Raw genomic sequence first — 12,676 nt, forward strand, 5'->3', positions numbered from 1 at the left:
TCTGTATGATCATGATGATCATCATTGGCATGGCTGTGGGTGCTGAGCCCCGTGGTGACTTGCTTGTCAGTCACTTAGTATGGTTTACCAGAACCTCAAGTGTTAAATCACTCATCTGATTAGGATTGACTTGATAGTCATCCAATCAGGAGGGCAAGATTTCTTATCCTAGATTCCCCAGCATTGTCTGAATTTATTTGCATGCTTGAATAGAGCTATATTTGCTAGGCATGCCAGATATGATTGTTCATGACCACATTGAGTTTTCTTGCTGGGTTTTGGCTCACGGGTGCTATGTGGTGCAGGTAAAGGCAAAAGAAAGCTGGACCATCCTTGAGTTGGAGAGCTTAGGTGACGGTGTGTACATATGCAGCTGCTCGACCACCACGACCGAGGTTTGAAAGAGAAACTAGGGTTAAACCCTGTTTTGCCGCTTAGATCGGCTGGTTGTAATTATTTTGTTGTAATAAACCTTTAAATTATATTTTTAGGATCCCAATGTATATAGTAAACGTTCTAGTGAAACGATATATTTTAACCAAAATTTTTAATCCCTAAATCGCTAATCATACTTAGTTACACGATTATGGCCAAATGACTCGATTAGCGAGTTTAGCACTATTTATAATGCGGACCATAACGGTCTCTGGAGTTTAGGGCATTACAAATATGTTGTAATGATTGATTTTCTCACTTGGGTCGACTGTATTCACCTTTTGAGTTGTAAAACATTTTTAAATAGTATTTTGGGATCCCAAATGTATAACTTTTATGATTTTAATGAATGTCCAAATCGCTTATGATTAATGTCGTCAAATGAGTTTTGTTTTCAATTTAATCATACTCTTAACCTAAAATCTCGATTAGCGAGCTAATGACACATTTATAATCACATTGTAACAGTTGTAAGGTAGTAGGGCGTTACATCGTATATTTTGCGCCTCGCAAGAGATCGCGACACCCCCGCGGAGGTGTTGTATTATTACGGGTTGGAGCCGCAGCTAAACTCCAAAGACAAGATACGGGACGTATTTTATAAGTTGAAGACCCGTGGCATCAGTCCAGCTCCATACAACTCCTGGAAACATCCCCCTAATGTTAGACACTACTGGTTCATGACATTTAAGTTCCTTCTAGAGAAGAATCCCACTCTAGTGCTGGACTTTCAGCGTGTGGGTAAGTTATGCTTCTTTATCCTTCCTCTCATCCTTTTGTTTTGTTTATTGGACACTCACGTTCCTGTGAATAGGTCCATGCGCTCAAACCCGGCTCACTAAGTCAATCCTGGACCGTAAAAATTTTTAGGCCACCCTCAATGCCGAGCAGCTGGACGTGGGGGGGTTCATGACTACTAAGAACCTTCGATTGATCAGGCTGATTGCTGGACATCAATCAATAGACGCCCCTAGCCTCTGAGGACTGCAATGTGAGAGGGACCCTGCTCTGAGAGATGAGTTGGCCCTTATTCATATCGAGGCGGTGGAGGCCATGGTCAAGGCGGACAAACAGAAAAAGGAGCAGGCACGTCATGTGGAGTGGGCCAAATTTGAAGAGTTGGATGCCCTTCTCGAGGGGAGGTAGCCCAACATTGGAGGTCCTGGGGCCAGCATCTCAAGGCAAGTTAAAACACCTCCGGTTTTAACTTACACTCTTCATATTGAGGGCTTAGTTAGGAATAGGCAACGGTACCGGGATTATTTGATCAAGACTGTTAGCAACGTGGGGCTTCCTTGCCCCATTGCCGTAGACATGCTGACCCTCTTGTATTCATCCTGGTTCCTTTAGCACCGTAGATTTTTGGACCCGAATGACATGGGGGATCGAATTCATGCTTTTGTACTAGGAGAGTTAAGTCAGACCCATTCCATGGATGAGGGTTTGTCCCGGAGGACTTAGACTTGCATGTTTCCTTTGTATTAGTTTATCATTCCCATTTTGTTACTTTACTAATTTGTTTTTTATTCCTATCTCAGGTGAACCAGACATGTCTAATCCCATGGCCAAGATGAAGGAAATGATTGAGGCCAGGGTTGCTACGGCGAAGGCCTCAGCAAAGAAACCCGCCAAGGGCATAGGCGATATCGAATTGGGTTAGCTCCATGGCCCACTTCAAAAGTCTTCCCGATGATTCGGGTTTTTGTAACACTTATCGTAGGGGATGGTTCGTTAGTACCTTGATGACGTGGGCCTGAAAGTAAGGTCTTAGCATCCTAGAAGCAGTCAGTAAGAAAAATGTCAACTTCTCGATCAATGGATATCTAGAGACCAGGAGTTAGACCTTTCCCTCTTCTCGCACTAATGCGGCGCTGATAGCATGTTCTGATACTGCCAAATATAGGTACAGCGGTTCCCCATCCACCGGTTTTGACAAGATTGGCGCCTGGGCCAGATGTTCCTTCAATTTTCGAAAAGCCTCTTCACACTCAGTCGTCCACTCGAACCTCTGGTTTCGGAGGAGTACGTTGAAAAATGGGATGCACTTGTCTGTGGACTTCGACACAAAACAGCTCAAAGCTGCTATTCTTCCTATCAGACTTTGAACATCTTTATGTCTCCATGGTGATGGCATGTCGATCAATGCTCTGATCTTATCCGGGTTGGCTTCTATCCCTTTTGAGCTCACTATGAAGTCTAGAAACTCCAAAAGTGCACTTTTTTAGATTCAACTTCATCCCGTACTTTTGGATAATGGCGAATGTTTCCGCCAGGTCATCCGCGTGTTGGGTCGATGTCTTGGACTTGACCAACATGTTGTCTATGTAGACCTCCATGTTCTTCCCAAGTAGGTTCTGAAACATTCTGTTGAGCAACCTTTGATAGGTGGCCCCAACATTCTTGAGCCCGAAGGGCATGACAATGTAGTAGTATACACCCTTGTCCGTCTGGAAGCTGGTGTGTTCCTGGTCTGCTACATGCATCGAGATCTGATTGTAGCCAGAGTAAGCATCCATGAAGCTTAACAACTCATACCCAGATGTAGCATCTACAATCTAGTCTATTCGGGGTAGAGGGAAACAATCCTTTGGGCAACCCTTGTTAAGATCCGTGAAGTCAATGCAAGTCCTCCATGTCTCGTTTGGATTTGACACCAACACGGAATTCACCAACCAAATGGGATACAAGGCCTCCCAAATGAAGTTGATCAAGGACAACTTCTCGATTTCTATCTTGAGGGCCTCTGCCCTTTTCCGTGCCTAGTGGCCTTCACTTTTGTCGGATGGGAATTGTGTTCTCGTTAATGTTCAGGGCATGTAAAATGACGTTACACTTAATCCTGGTCATATCTTAGTGGGACCAGGCAAGGACATCCTGATTTTCTTTTGCTTGGGCAATTATGGCAGCTCTAACTTTCGGATTCAGATTTCTTCCTACCCGGATTACTTTGATCGGGTCGGTGTCACTGATGCACACCTCTTCAACCTCCTCCATTGGTTCTAATGCCATGTCTGCCTCTATCCGGGGATCCAATTCGTCATCTTCCCGGACCACCCTCCATGCTGGCTGTGGCGGTGGGATTGGATCAGCATTTTCCTCTTCGAGAGGTTCTTCGCGAACCATGAAGATTGGTTAGGTGGAGACGTTATAACATTTTCGGGCACTCTTTTGATCTCCCCATACTGCCCCACTCCGCCGTTATCACATGAGATGGAGGTGATGGCGCCAAAGTCGATTAGAGCAGGGCGCCCAAAAATTACATTATACATAGTTGGGAAATCCACCACTACGAAGGTGCAGTATTTGAACTAGCTCTGAACCTCGTTCCCCAACGTGACAAGGTGTTGAATCTTGCCCATTGGGAGCAATGAATCCCCGTTGAAGTCGTAGATTTGCGTTGGACACGAGGCTATGAATGCCTTTGTTAAGCCAATCATTGTGAAGGCCGACTTAAATAGGACATTGACGGAACTCCCATTGTCCACCAATACTCGAGATACTCTTTGTTGGTGATTTGGGAGTCAATGACCAAGGGGTCGTGATGCAAGAAATGGACATTCTGGGCATCTTCCTTCGTGAACGTTATGGACAGATTCATCAGCTTTGGGTGCTGGGCTGGAGTTTGGACCAACGCGCACACCTCATGGTCATGTTTGAGTTCATTGGGGTACCTCTTTTGGTCATTCCGGGATGGTCCTCCCTGGTGCGGGCCTCTTGATATGGTGGCTACGTGGCCATCTACTCGAGGACGCGCGGTTCCGGGGGGATACGACATCCCGATCCCGAGAGCCATAGGATCTCTAGGTGATTACACTATTGGGGCATCCTGAGGGGCCTATACTCCCGATCATGGAGCGTACCCTCCCTGAAGAGTTCGGTACGGTACTTGTGCTCCCTAGGCCAAAGGTTGTCCGAGAGCCATGGGTAGTCTCGAAACTCCAGTTGGCATCCTGATCCATTGGTGGAGGTGCCCCAGCTTGATCAAATTCTCAATCTCATCTTTCAGCTAGCGACATTCTTCAGTTGTGTGGCCTATGTCCTTGTGATAGGCACACATTTTGCTCACGTCCCTCAGGTTCTTTCCCCCTTTAAACATGGGGCTTGGTTTCCAGTAATGGACTATGTTGCCTGTTTCAAGGTAGATGTTCTCCCGGGTATCCAGAAAGTTTGTATATTCTGTGTATTGGGGATCATACCCCCTCTTTCCCTTCTTCGTGGACTCAGACCGGTTCTGACTTTTTCCAGATCTCTTTCCCCCGGAAGGGTTTATGGTCGCCTCAGCCGCTTCGGTCTGGGATGGTTGGGTACCTTCGGGAGCGACACTGTATTCGGTTGGTGCCACTCTATATCCAGAGAAAGGGGCTGAAGGAGCTGGAGCATATCCCGATGAAGTGGTCCCATAAACGGTCGGGGTCGTGAATGACATCCCGAGGGTTTCAGTGGGTCCGGACACCACTGGAGGCACCGGATAAAGATTTGCTGGGTACTGCGCTTCGTACCTGGGAAGGGTTTGTGTTGTTGGTTGGGGTGCCGGCTGCCATCCACAAGCTTAGATTCGAGCCTCTTCCTAGTTGATGAAGCCTTGTGACCTCTTTATAAATTCTTCAAGAATGGCCACCTTGCTGCGTTTCATGTCATCCTAGAGAGGGGATCCAGCTCTGATTCCATACTGGAGGGCTACTAGGCGTTGCCCATCATCCACCTTAGTCTTTGAAGCTTCTTCTGTGAAGTGTTGGATGTAGGCCCTAAGGGTTTCAGTGGGGGTGTTGCTTAATGTTGGCCAGTGGACTGACCTCCATGTCCAGTTTCTAGGCAGCCATAAATTGTTTACAGAAAGCTGACTACAATCCGAACCAAGACTTGACCGACCCTGGCTTGAGCCTTTTCCACCACTCTTTGGTGGGTCCGACCAAAGTGATCAAGAAGCATAGGCACTTTCCGTTGTAGCAGACATGAGCTACAGTCACCAGGAAATTGTAGCGAGATAGATGGTCTCTAGGGTCAGTGCTTCCAGTGTAGGTAGGTATGTCAGGAATCTCGAACCCTTTGGGTAACACGACGTCCAGGATGTGCTTGGCGCATGGTTCCTTTTTTTCATCTTCAGATCGGAACCTCCGCCTTCTTGTTTCCAGACCAAGTGGTTTGTGACCTTTTTGAGAGCGGACAGCTGTTCCATGAACTGCCTGGCCATTCCATCAACAAGGGGAATTCATTTGTTCCTCCTGTCATTGAGGTTATTCCTCAAGTCACCTCCTCGAGGGCGAATCTTTTCTTTTCAGGCTTGCTTCTTTCGAGCATTGAGGTCGTCCCGCAAATCCACGCAGGAAGTGTCGTTTCCCGAGATGACTGCTTCTGGCTCCTCCCCTCGTCTACGTCCTTCGTGATCCTTGTTCATGGAGGCACTGGGATAAAATTGCCTTCCCTAATCGTCCTGTCTGGGGACATTCCAGGGTTTAGTACCCTGCCGGTGTTTCCCCTGCGAATTGTTCGGATGATTCTATCCTGGGACAGGATTCATCTGTTCTTTCCTAGGGAAATGTGTTGGGTTTGCCCTGGTTTTTGGAGTGGGAGGAGCGTTCTTGTGGGGGTTAGCTTTTTTGATGAGATCAACTACTTTGGCTTTCCCTTTTTCTTGAGCTGGATTCGATGGACCGACTCTAGGATGAGGGGATCGTCCCGGAGGAGGAATAGGGGTTGTAGCGTTGTTGGGTATGTCAGTCCTTGTGGGTGGGACAGGCGGCTGTGTTCCCAGGGGAGGAATGGCTGTAAGTCCCTGAGCAGCGATAAAAGCTTGAAGAGCCATGAGAGACTCTTGCATCTGGCAGGTGGTCTTTTGCTATTCTGCCATCCTTGCTTCTTGGTCGAGGACATGTTGCCTCAGACAGACCACTTCTTCCACATCATTCTCACCAGGGTCAATGGGATTCTCGACCTCGTGGTCTTCATACCCCTCTCCATCTTCTTCGTAATAGTTTTCATCGTATTCACCCCCTTCTCCAAAGTTATGAGAGATGTCAATCAGAGGCCCATGATAAGGCAGATCCTCCAGTTGGTCTTGATGAAGTTGTTGGTTTCGCAATGGCTCTTCATTCTCTTGTTGTTGCTGGTGAGCGGGATCAAACACGGTATGTCTAGTGTTCACCATCTTCGTAGATGACAAAGATTGATTCAAGCTTTCTTCAGGCTCTCAACGAAAGCACAAAAAATGTTTACCGACTTTTTCGGAGACTATAAATAGATTGAAAAATAAGAGCTAGAAAGAAAGGCTAGGAAATGAATAAAATCACATTTTTTATGTGGTTAGGGCGTTAATGAGTCTTAGTCCACGAATCACTAGTATTAGGCTTTAGAGAGTTTAACAATTGAGGTTTTCTGCAAGTTCAGCAAAGTTTTGCTTACAAGAGAAAATCGGGGATCCTTGCTACAGTGCACAAACCCTATTTATAGGCAGTCATGTGACTTGGGTCGAACTAATCCGGGCCCAATAAGGATATAATTATAAATGCTCACTAACAGAGCCATAATACAAGAATATAACATGATTAAATGTTGTTAATCTAGGCCCGTTGGGCCGGTCTAGGTGTGGTAAAGCCTTATAGCTGCCCTTTGTATGTTGGCACTAACTGATTCGCGTGGGCTACCAAGGGGATCCTGGGAACAAGATCTGTCAGAGTACTGGCAGTACTGTTTCCTAGGAACACTGTACGTTCCGTGCGTACCCCATTATGTAGGTTAGTCAGGGAGACCAGATGTCGGATTTCTCGGGGGCACGTCAGCTGTAGGAAAGACTGGAATTGTTCTACTTGGATCTGTGGTCCAGGTTCATTTACCGACGTCCAGGTTCGTTTACCAAGACCTGGGTTCATTTTACAGGGCGGAAATCTTGATGGCGAATTTGAGCATTGGCAATGGACCGACTTCACCTGGATCCCACTTGATGGTTTTTGTCTCCCGGAATGGATCATCCGCCACCATAATTTACATTTTGAATGATAGAGGTTAGGTGTGCCTGAGAAGGTGGTTCGGGCCTGCATCTCTATTCCGACCCCTTTACCATGCTCGTGCTACTCGCCAGCTATTAGGCTTGGCATGGTTTGGGTCGACAGGATTTGGTTGCTCATCGTTCATTGAGCCTTGGTTGGGCCCGGACCTCTCTTGGGAGCCCATGGAAACCATTTGGCCATGCCACATGTACAAGGTGGAAAATATGGATAACAACTACAAATTTAAAGCAACCAACAAACTTAGTAAGTTACCAAAAAGAGTATTCTTATGTTCTATTTAAAAATTATCAAACAATATCTTAAATAATCTATTTTAAAAAAGTTACTTGGAAATGTTTATAAAATAACTTTAAAATTGTTTCGAATACCATATGTATCTTTTAAATGTAAAACAATAATACAAATTTTGGTATATTAAATATTGTTTAAGTTTAAAATTTAATTATTTTTTGGTGAACAAAATATAAAAAAGAAACTAAAATGTTGCTTTTTATTTTGATCATCTTCTCCAACAACAGCGAAAAAAATATGCTTCCTACATATCAAAATGACCACCTTGAAGAGTAGGTCGCGATGATACCACTCTTGAGCCCAACTAATTAGCGGTGTGGCTGGAAAATTTTTTTGAAGTTAAGGAGAAGATAGAGAAAGAAAGTAACCTTTAAAAAAAACTTGAAAACGGGTATTGTTGGAAAGATAAGAAAGTGGAAATAAGTTTTAAAAAGGTTACAAAATAAATGTATAACTGTAAATAAGATAAATTACGTTATTATTATAATTAAGATAAAGAAAAGGTACTGAGTGTAAACTTTCATATTATTTATGGACCTGAGACGATTATAAGCCCAAATTGAGACCATGGAGCCTTAAAGCAAAAGGCCCAAATGCTATACCAAGCTCACTACAAAGTCCGAAACACACTAAGCTAGTTAGCCGAGCTCCATCAACATCAGAACAAGTCCGTACAGATCGTATCAAAAAACCATGTCCTTCGTCTACTTCCATTACCACCTCCACCCTCCTTCGTCAACTCCTCCGCAACTCTCTCCCAGTCTCAATTTCATACCAAATCATAAACCCTTTTACCTAATCATGTTATCCAAAACCAAAACCCCTTCAAGTTTCAATCTTCCACTGTTGCCTTCCGTCAAGCTCCGTAAATGCACCAGAGTTCTCTCCCTCCTACCCAACCAAACCACAACCCAAAACCCAAAACCTCATCCCTTTCATTCCCTCTCCCAAACTTTTAAATCACTGGTTTCCCTTCAACCTTACGTTCGTCCCCAATTCAGACCCATTCTGTTGGGCTGGCTCTGCAGTCTCGTCTCGGTCTACTCCCTCTCCAGAATCGTTCCTTACGTCGGAAAACTCCCTGCCATTCTCGACGATTTGAATGGGTTCAGCCGATTGAGGGACTCCGAGGGTTTGGTGTTGTTGGGTCTCTTCGTGCTGGCGCGGTTCGTGGCTTCTTACTTGCAGCAGGCGTTTCTATGGAACGCAGCGTTGAGTGCTTCCTGTGAGATTCGGGTTCGGGTTTTCCAAAAGATTATGCAGAGGGACATGGAGTTTTTCGAAGGCGGCGGAGTTTTGGCCGGAGATATTGCTTATAGGATCACAGCTGAGGTCTCTGATGTTGCAGACACTGTCTATGCTCTTCTCAATGTGAGTTTTGATATACATATATTTTATAAAATTCTGAGAAAAAATGGCGCCAAAGGAATGTTTTCGTTTTTTGGTTTGTGAGCTATTTTTCTTGTTATCATTGCTATTGCATTGTTCTATGTTTTTTTTCAAAAAATTCTCGTATTTGATTTTATGTGTTTGATTCTAGGACAGACTATTGTACCAAGTACTTTACAGTTATCAGCAATGGGGGCTCAAATGTTGGCTATAAGCACTGGGCTATCCTTGGTATCCGCATTGGTGAGGAAAAGAATTAGTGGATTGTATCAGTAATTTTCTTTGAAGTCAACAAGTTTTATGCTTTTTGTGAGTTCTCTTAATTCTGTTTTCTTTAATTTTAGGTGATACCTTGTATGGCATTTGTTGTTGCTTATCTTGGCCAGAAACTTCGTATGATTTCTAAGAATGCAAATCTTACAGTTGCCGCTCTGTCAGCCTATCTAAATGAGGTTTCTATTTTGGTTTAATGATAATCATCACCAATCTTGACTTGCATTTATTAAGACCTCAACTGTCAGAGCTTCTCCCTTTCTGTTTGGGAGTGTTAACTTGTGTCTGGTTCAAGATGCATATATTAAACTATGGCATTACTCTTTCCGTAGATTCTCCCGGCAATTCTTTTCGTGAAAGCAAGTAATGCAGAGCAGTGTGAGAATGCTAGGTTTCAGAGGCTTGCTAAAGCTGACCTGTCTGAACGGTTGAAGAAGAAGAAAATGAAGGCTCTTATTCCTCATATCATACAGATTATGTATTTTGGGTCCTTAGTTTTATTCTGTGCCGGTTCATTGGCAATTTCAAGAAGTTCTTTTGACGGGCGTGGCATGATTTCTTTTGTAACGTCATTGGTTTTTTTGATCGAACCAATTCAGGTAATATTACATGTGGGAAACTTCATTACATCCATCTGGTTTTCTGTTCCCTTGGTTCATGTTGAAGTAAGACATATCTCTTCAGGTCTTAACAATTTTGAGCTGCCTTGTGGACCTGTGGTCACGGGCCACCTTTTATTTTGTGTGTTGAAGTTGTTCTGCTCCATTCTTTAGCTGAAAGTAGTTTATTGAGCTCTCTCTCTTTTTCTTTTTCTTTTTGGGTCATTTCTAAGTCATCTTGCTAATAATCTGTATTGTTACTATGGTCCAGTAATTAAGGAGCTGTCTTAAGTTATCAATCTGAAATAAAGAATCACGCAGGGCATTGGAAAAGCATACAATGAGTTGAAGCAAGGAGAACCAGCCATTGAACGCTTGTTTGACCTTACCAGGTTCAAACCAAAGGTAAAGTATGATTTAGTTATTCATGAATAAATAAAAAATAATTTGAATGAAAAAAATACTTAGTTTGTACATTGAGCAATCACTTAGTTAGTCCATTTTAGAAGGAACACAATCTCTTAATATAATCTAGAGGGAGGCACCAAGTTCTGGTTTGCCTGTTATAGTGTCCTTTGCATTACCCTTTTGCCCTTTTTTGGTGGTGATGATAAATGCTTGTGTGCTTTGATAGCATGCCTGATGTGTGCAAAATTCATTCATATTAAACATATTCATTATAAAAAAAATTGGCTGTTTTCTGGCAAAATATGCCAAAAAATATTATTCTTCCAGGAATAGTCACACTGTTTTGATTACTCATCACAGGTAGTCGAAAAACCTGATGCAGTTGATTTGAACAATGTTACGGGAGAGGTGCACTTTTGTAATATCTCATTCAAGTATGGAGAGTATATGCCTCTTGTCTTGAACGGATTGACCCTGAAAATCAAGGCTGGAGAAACCGTTGCTCTTGTTGGGCCCTCTGGTGGAGGAAAGACGACTCTTGCAAAGCTTCTGATTCGACTTTATGATCCTTTATCTGGTGAGTTATGTGGAAATATATATTGCTACTTTTTGAGCCATAACTTTCTTCTTTATTTATTTCTTGAACCTTCAGGCTTGCTAATACTTGACCTTCCAATGTGAGAGCAAAAGCCCCACATTCTTCAAACTTCTCACATCTCACTGTCAAATAGAATTTGAAAGAAATTGAAGCTCCTTTTTTCATATGTTGAGGTGTTTATTTTTGTATGTTCATTTTTAACAGGTCATGTACTTATCGATAACCAGAATATCCAAAACATTCGGTTGGAAAGTTTGCGGAGACATGTTGGCTTGGTTTCTCAGGATATAGTGAGTGATTCCCAACTCTGTTAGTTTCTTGCATCTTCTTCTTTACAATAGAATAAATTAAAATATCTCTACATGGGCTCACACATAAGACCTTATGTTTACCTTTGTGTTGCTTGATGTTCAAGTTTGTCAGTTAATAAGTAAAAAGGTTTATTTTGCATGCTCCATGCATCAAATATGGAAATTTCTAATGGTTAAATCTTTTGATGTGTCAGACACTATTTTCAGGAACAGTTGCCGAAAATATTGGGTATCGGGATTTGATGAAAGAGATTGACATGGAAAGGGTAGAGGATGCAGCACAAACTGCAAATGCCGATGAATTTATTCGAAACCTTCCAAAAGGTTATGAAACCAACATTGGACCAAGAGGCTCAACCTTGAGTGGAGGCCAGAAGCAAAGGTGAAGTCATACTCAAACTCTGACTTCTAACATTGACATTAAGCACAATCACTACGAAATTCAGTTATGATTGGTAATCAGCAACAGCTTATTTCACCCAACAATCTTTAGAATTCTTCCTGACATCTCTTTGTATGATACTTCCAGACTAGCTATTGCTAGAGCACTATATCAAAACTCTTCAGTTCTAATATTGGATGAAGCTACTTCTGCCCTTGATAGCAGGTCTGAGTTATTGGTGAGACAAGCGTTGGAACGCTTGATGGAGAATCATACAGTTAAGTAGAAGACGGAATTTTGTTCTAGCTCTCATTTATTACAACCCCACCAAAAGAAAGAGTTTTAAAGAATCTTCTTGATTGCTGGCGCTGCTAATATATGTTTGAACTGTCACAACCAGGTGTTGGTGATTGCTCATCGATTGGAGACCATTTTGATGGCTAAACGGGTACTTCTTTTGGAAAATGGGAAGCTTCAAGAGCTAAGTCGCAATCAATACGACTCTCGGGTGTCAAGAGGGCTAGTAATTTGATTGGCTCCATACAGTTATTTGCTACATGTAAATATTCTTACAGTTTACACCACACAAGTCATATAGGGTTCTGAAACTCCGGTCTAATCTCCTTTTTCGAAAAAGGGTTTTGCAACTTCAAAAGTGGAACACACAGTAATTGTAATCTAAAATGGTAAGAACCAAGAAAAATAAAGATTAAATCTGGCTCTGATTAACATGAAGCTCCAAATAGAGATATGTAGATCTATGCTGCTTTTAGTTCAACTGATATAAAAGACTATTAATACATGAATCATGTCAAGTTAACTTCGGTGGGCACCATTAATGATTTGGCTTCAATGCTTATTAGACTTGTGATTGTTTCATACCCCTGAAGCTACCAGAGATACTCTAGTAAGTTAGAAAGAATATTTCTGACGACTGAGACATTTTGCTTTTAGTAAGTTTGGCTGGTTTAGTTTACAACTGATTA

At 42.9% G+C, this 12,676-nt stretch overlaps 2 protein-coding genes across 2 annotated transcripts; one reads left to right on the top strand and one right to left on the bottom strand.

The window, feature by feature from the left end:
- Nucleotides 1–2,272: 2,272 nt before the first annotated feature.
- Nucleotides 2,273–3,558, bottom strand: LOC133825619 (uncharacterized mitochondrial protein AtMg00860-like). Its single transcript, XM_062258535.1, has 2 exons — nt 3,402–3,558; nt 2,273–2,631 (listed from the first exon to the last, which is right to left on the bottom strand). Exons 1-2 carry the CDS (start codon nt 3,556–3,558, stop codon nt 2,273–2,275), a joined length of 516 nt encoding a protein of 171 aa, XP_062114519.1.
- A 4,811-nt stretch (nt 3,559–8,369) lies between these two features.
- On the top strand, nt 8,370–12,419 carry LOC133823908 (ABC transporter B family member 29, chloroplastic). The gene is made up of 10 exons (XM_062256762.1): nt 8,370–9,101; nt 9,276–9,362; nt 9,464–9,571; nt 9,725–9,991; nt 10,313–10,396; nt 10,760–10,976; nt 11,202–11,287; nt 11,503–11,690; nt 11,838–11,967; nt 12,091–12,419. Exons 1-10 carry the CDS (start codon nt 8,424–8,426, stop codon nt 12,220–12,222), a joined length of 1,977 nt encoding a protein of 658 aa, XP_062112746.1. The 5' UTR covers nt 8,370–8,423; the 3' UTR covers nt 12,223–12,419.
- Nucleotides 12,420–12,676: the final 257 nt, after the last annotated feature.

Source organism: Humulus lupulus, chromosome 3 (genome assembly GCF_963169125.1).
Source record: "Humulus lupulus chromosome 3, drHumLupu1.1, whole genome shotgun sequence".
Classification (NCBI taxonomy): domain Eukaryota; kingdom Viridiplantae; phylum Streptophyta; class Magnoliopsida; order Rosales; family Cannabaceae; genus Humulus; species Humulus lupulus.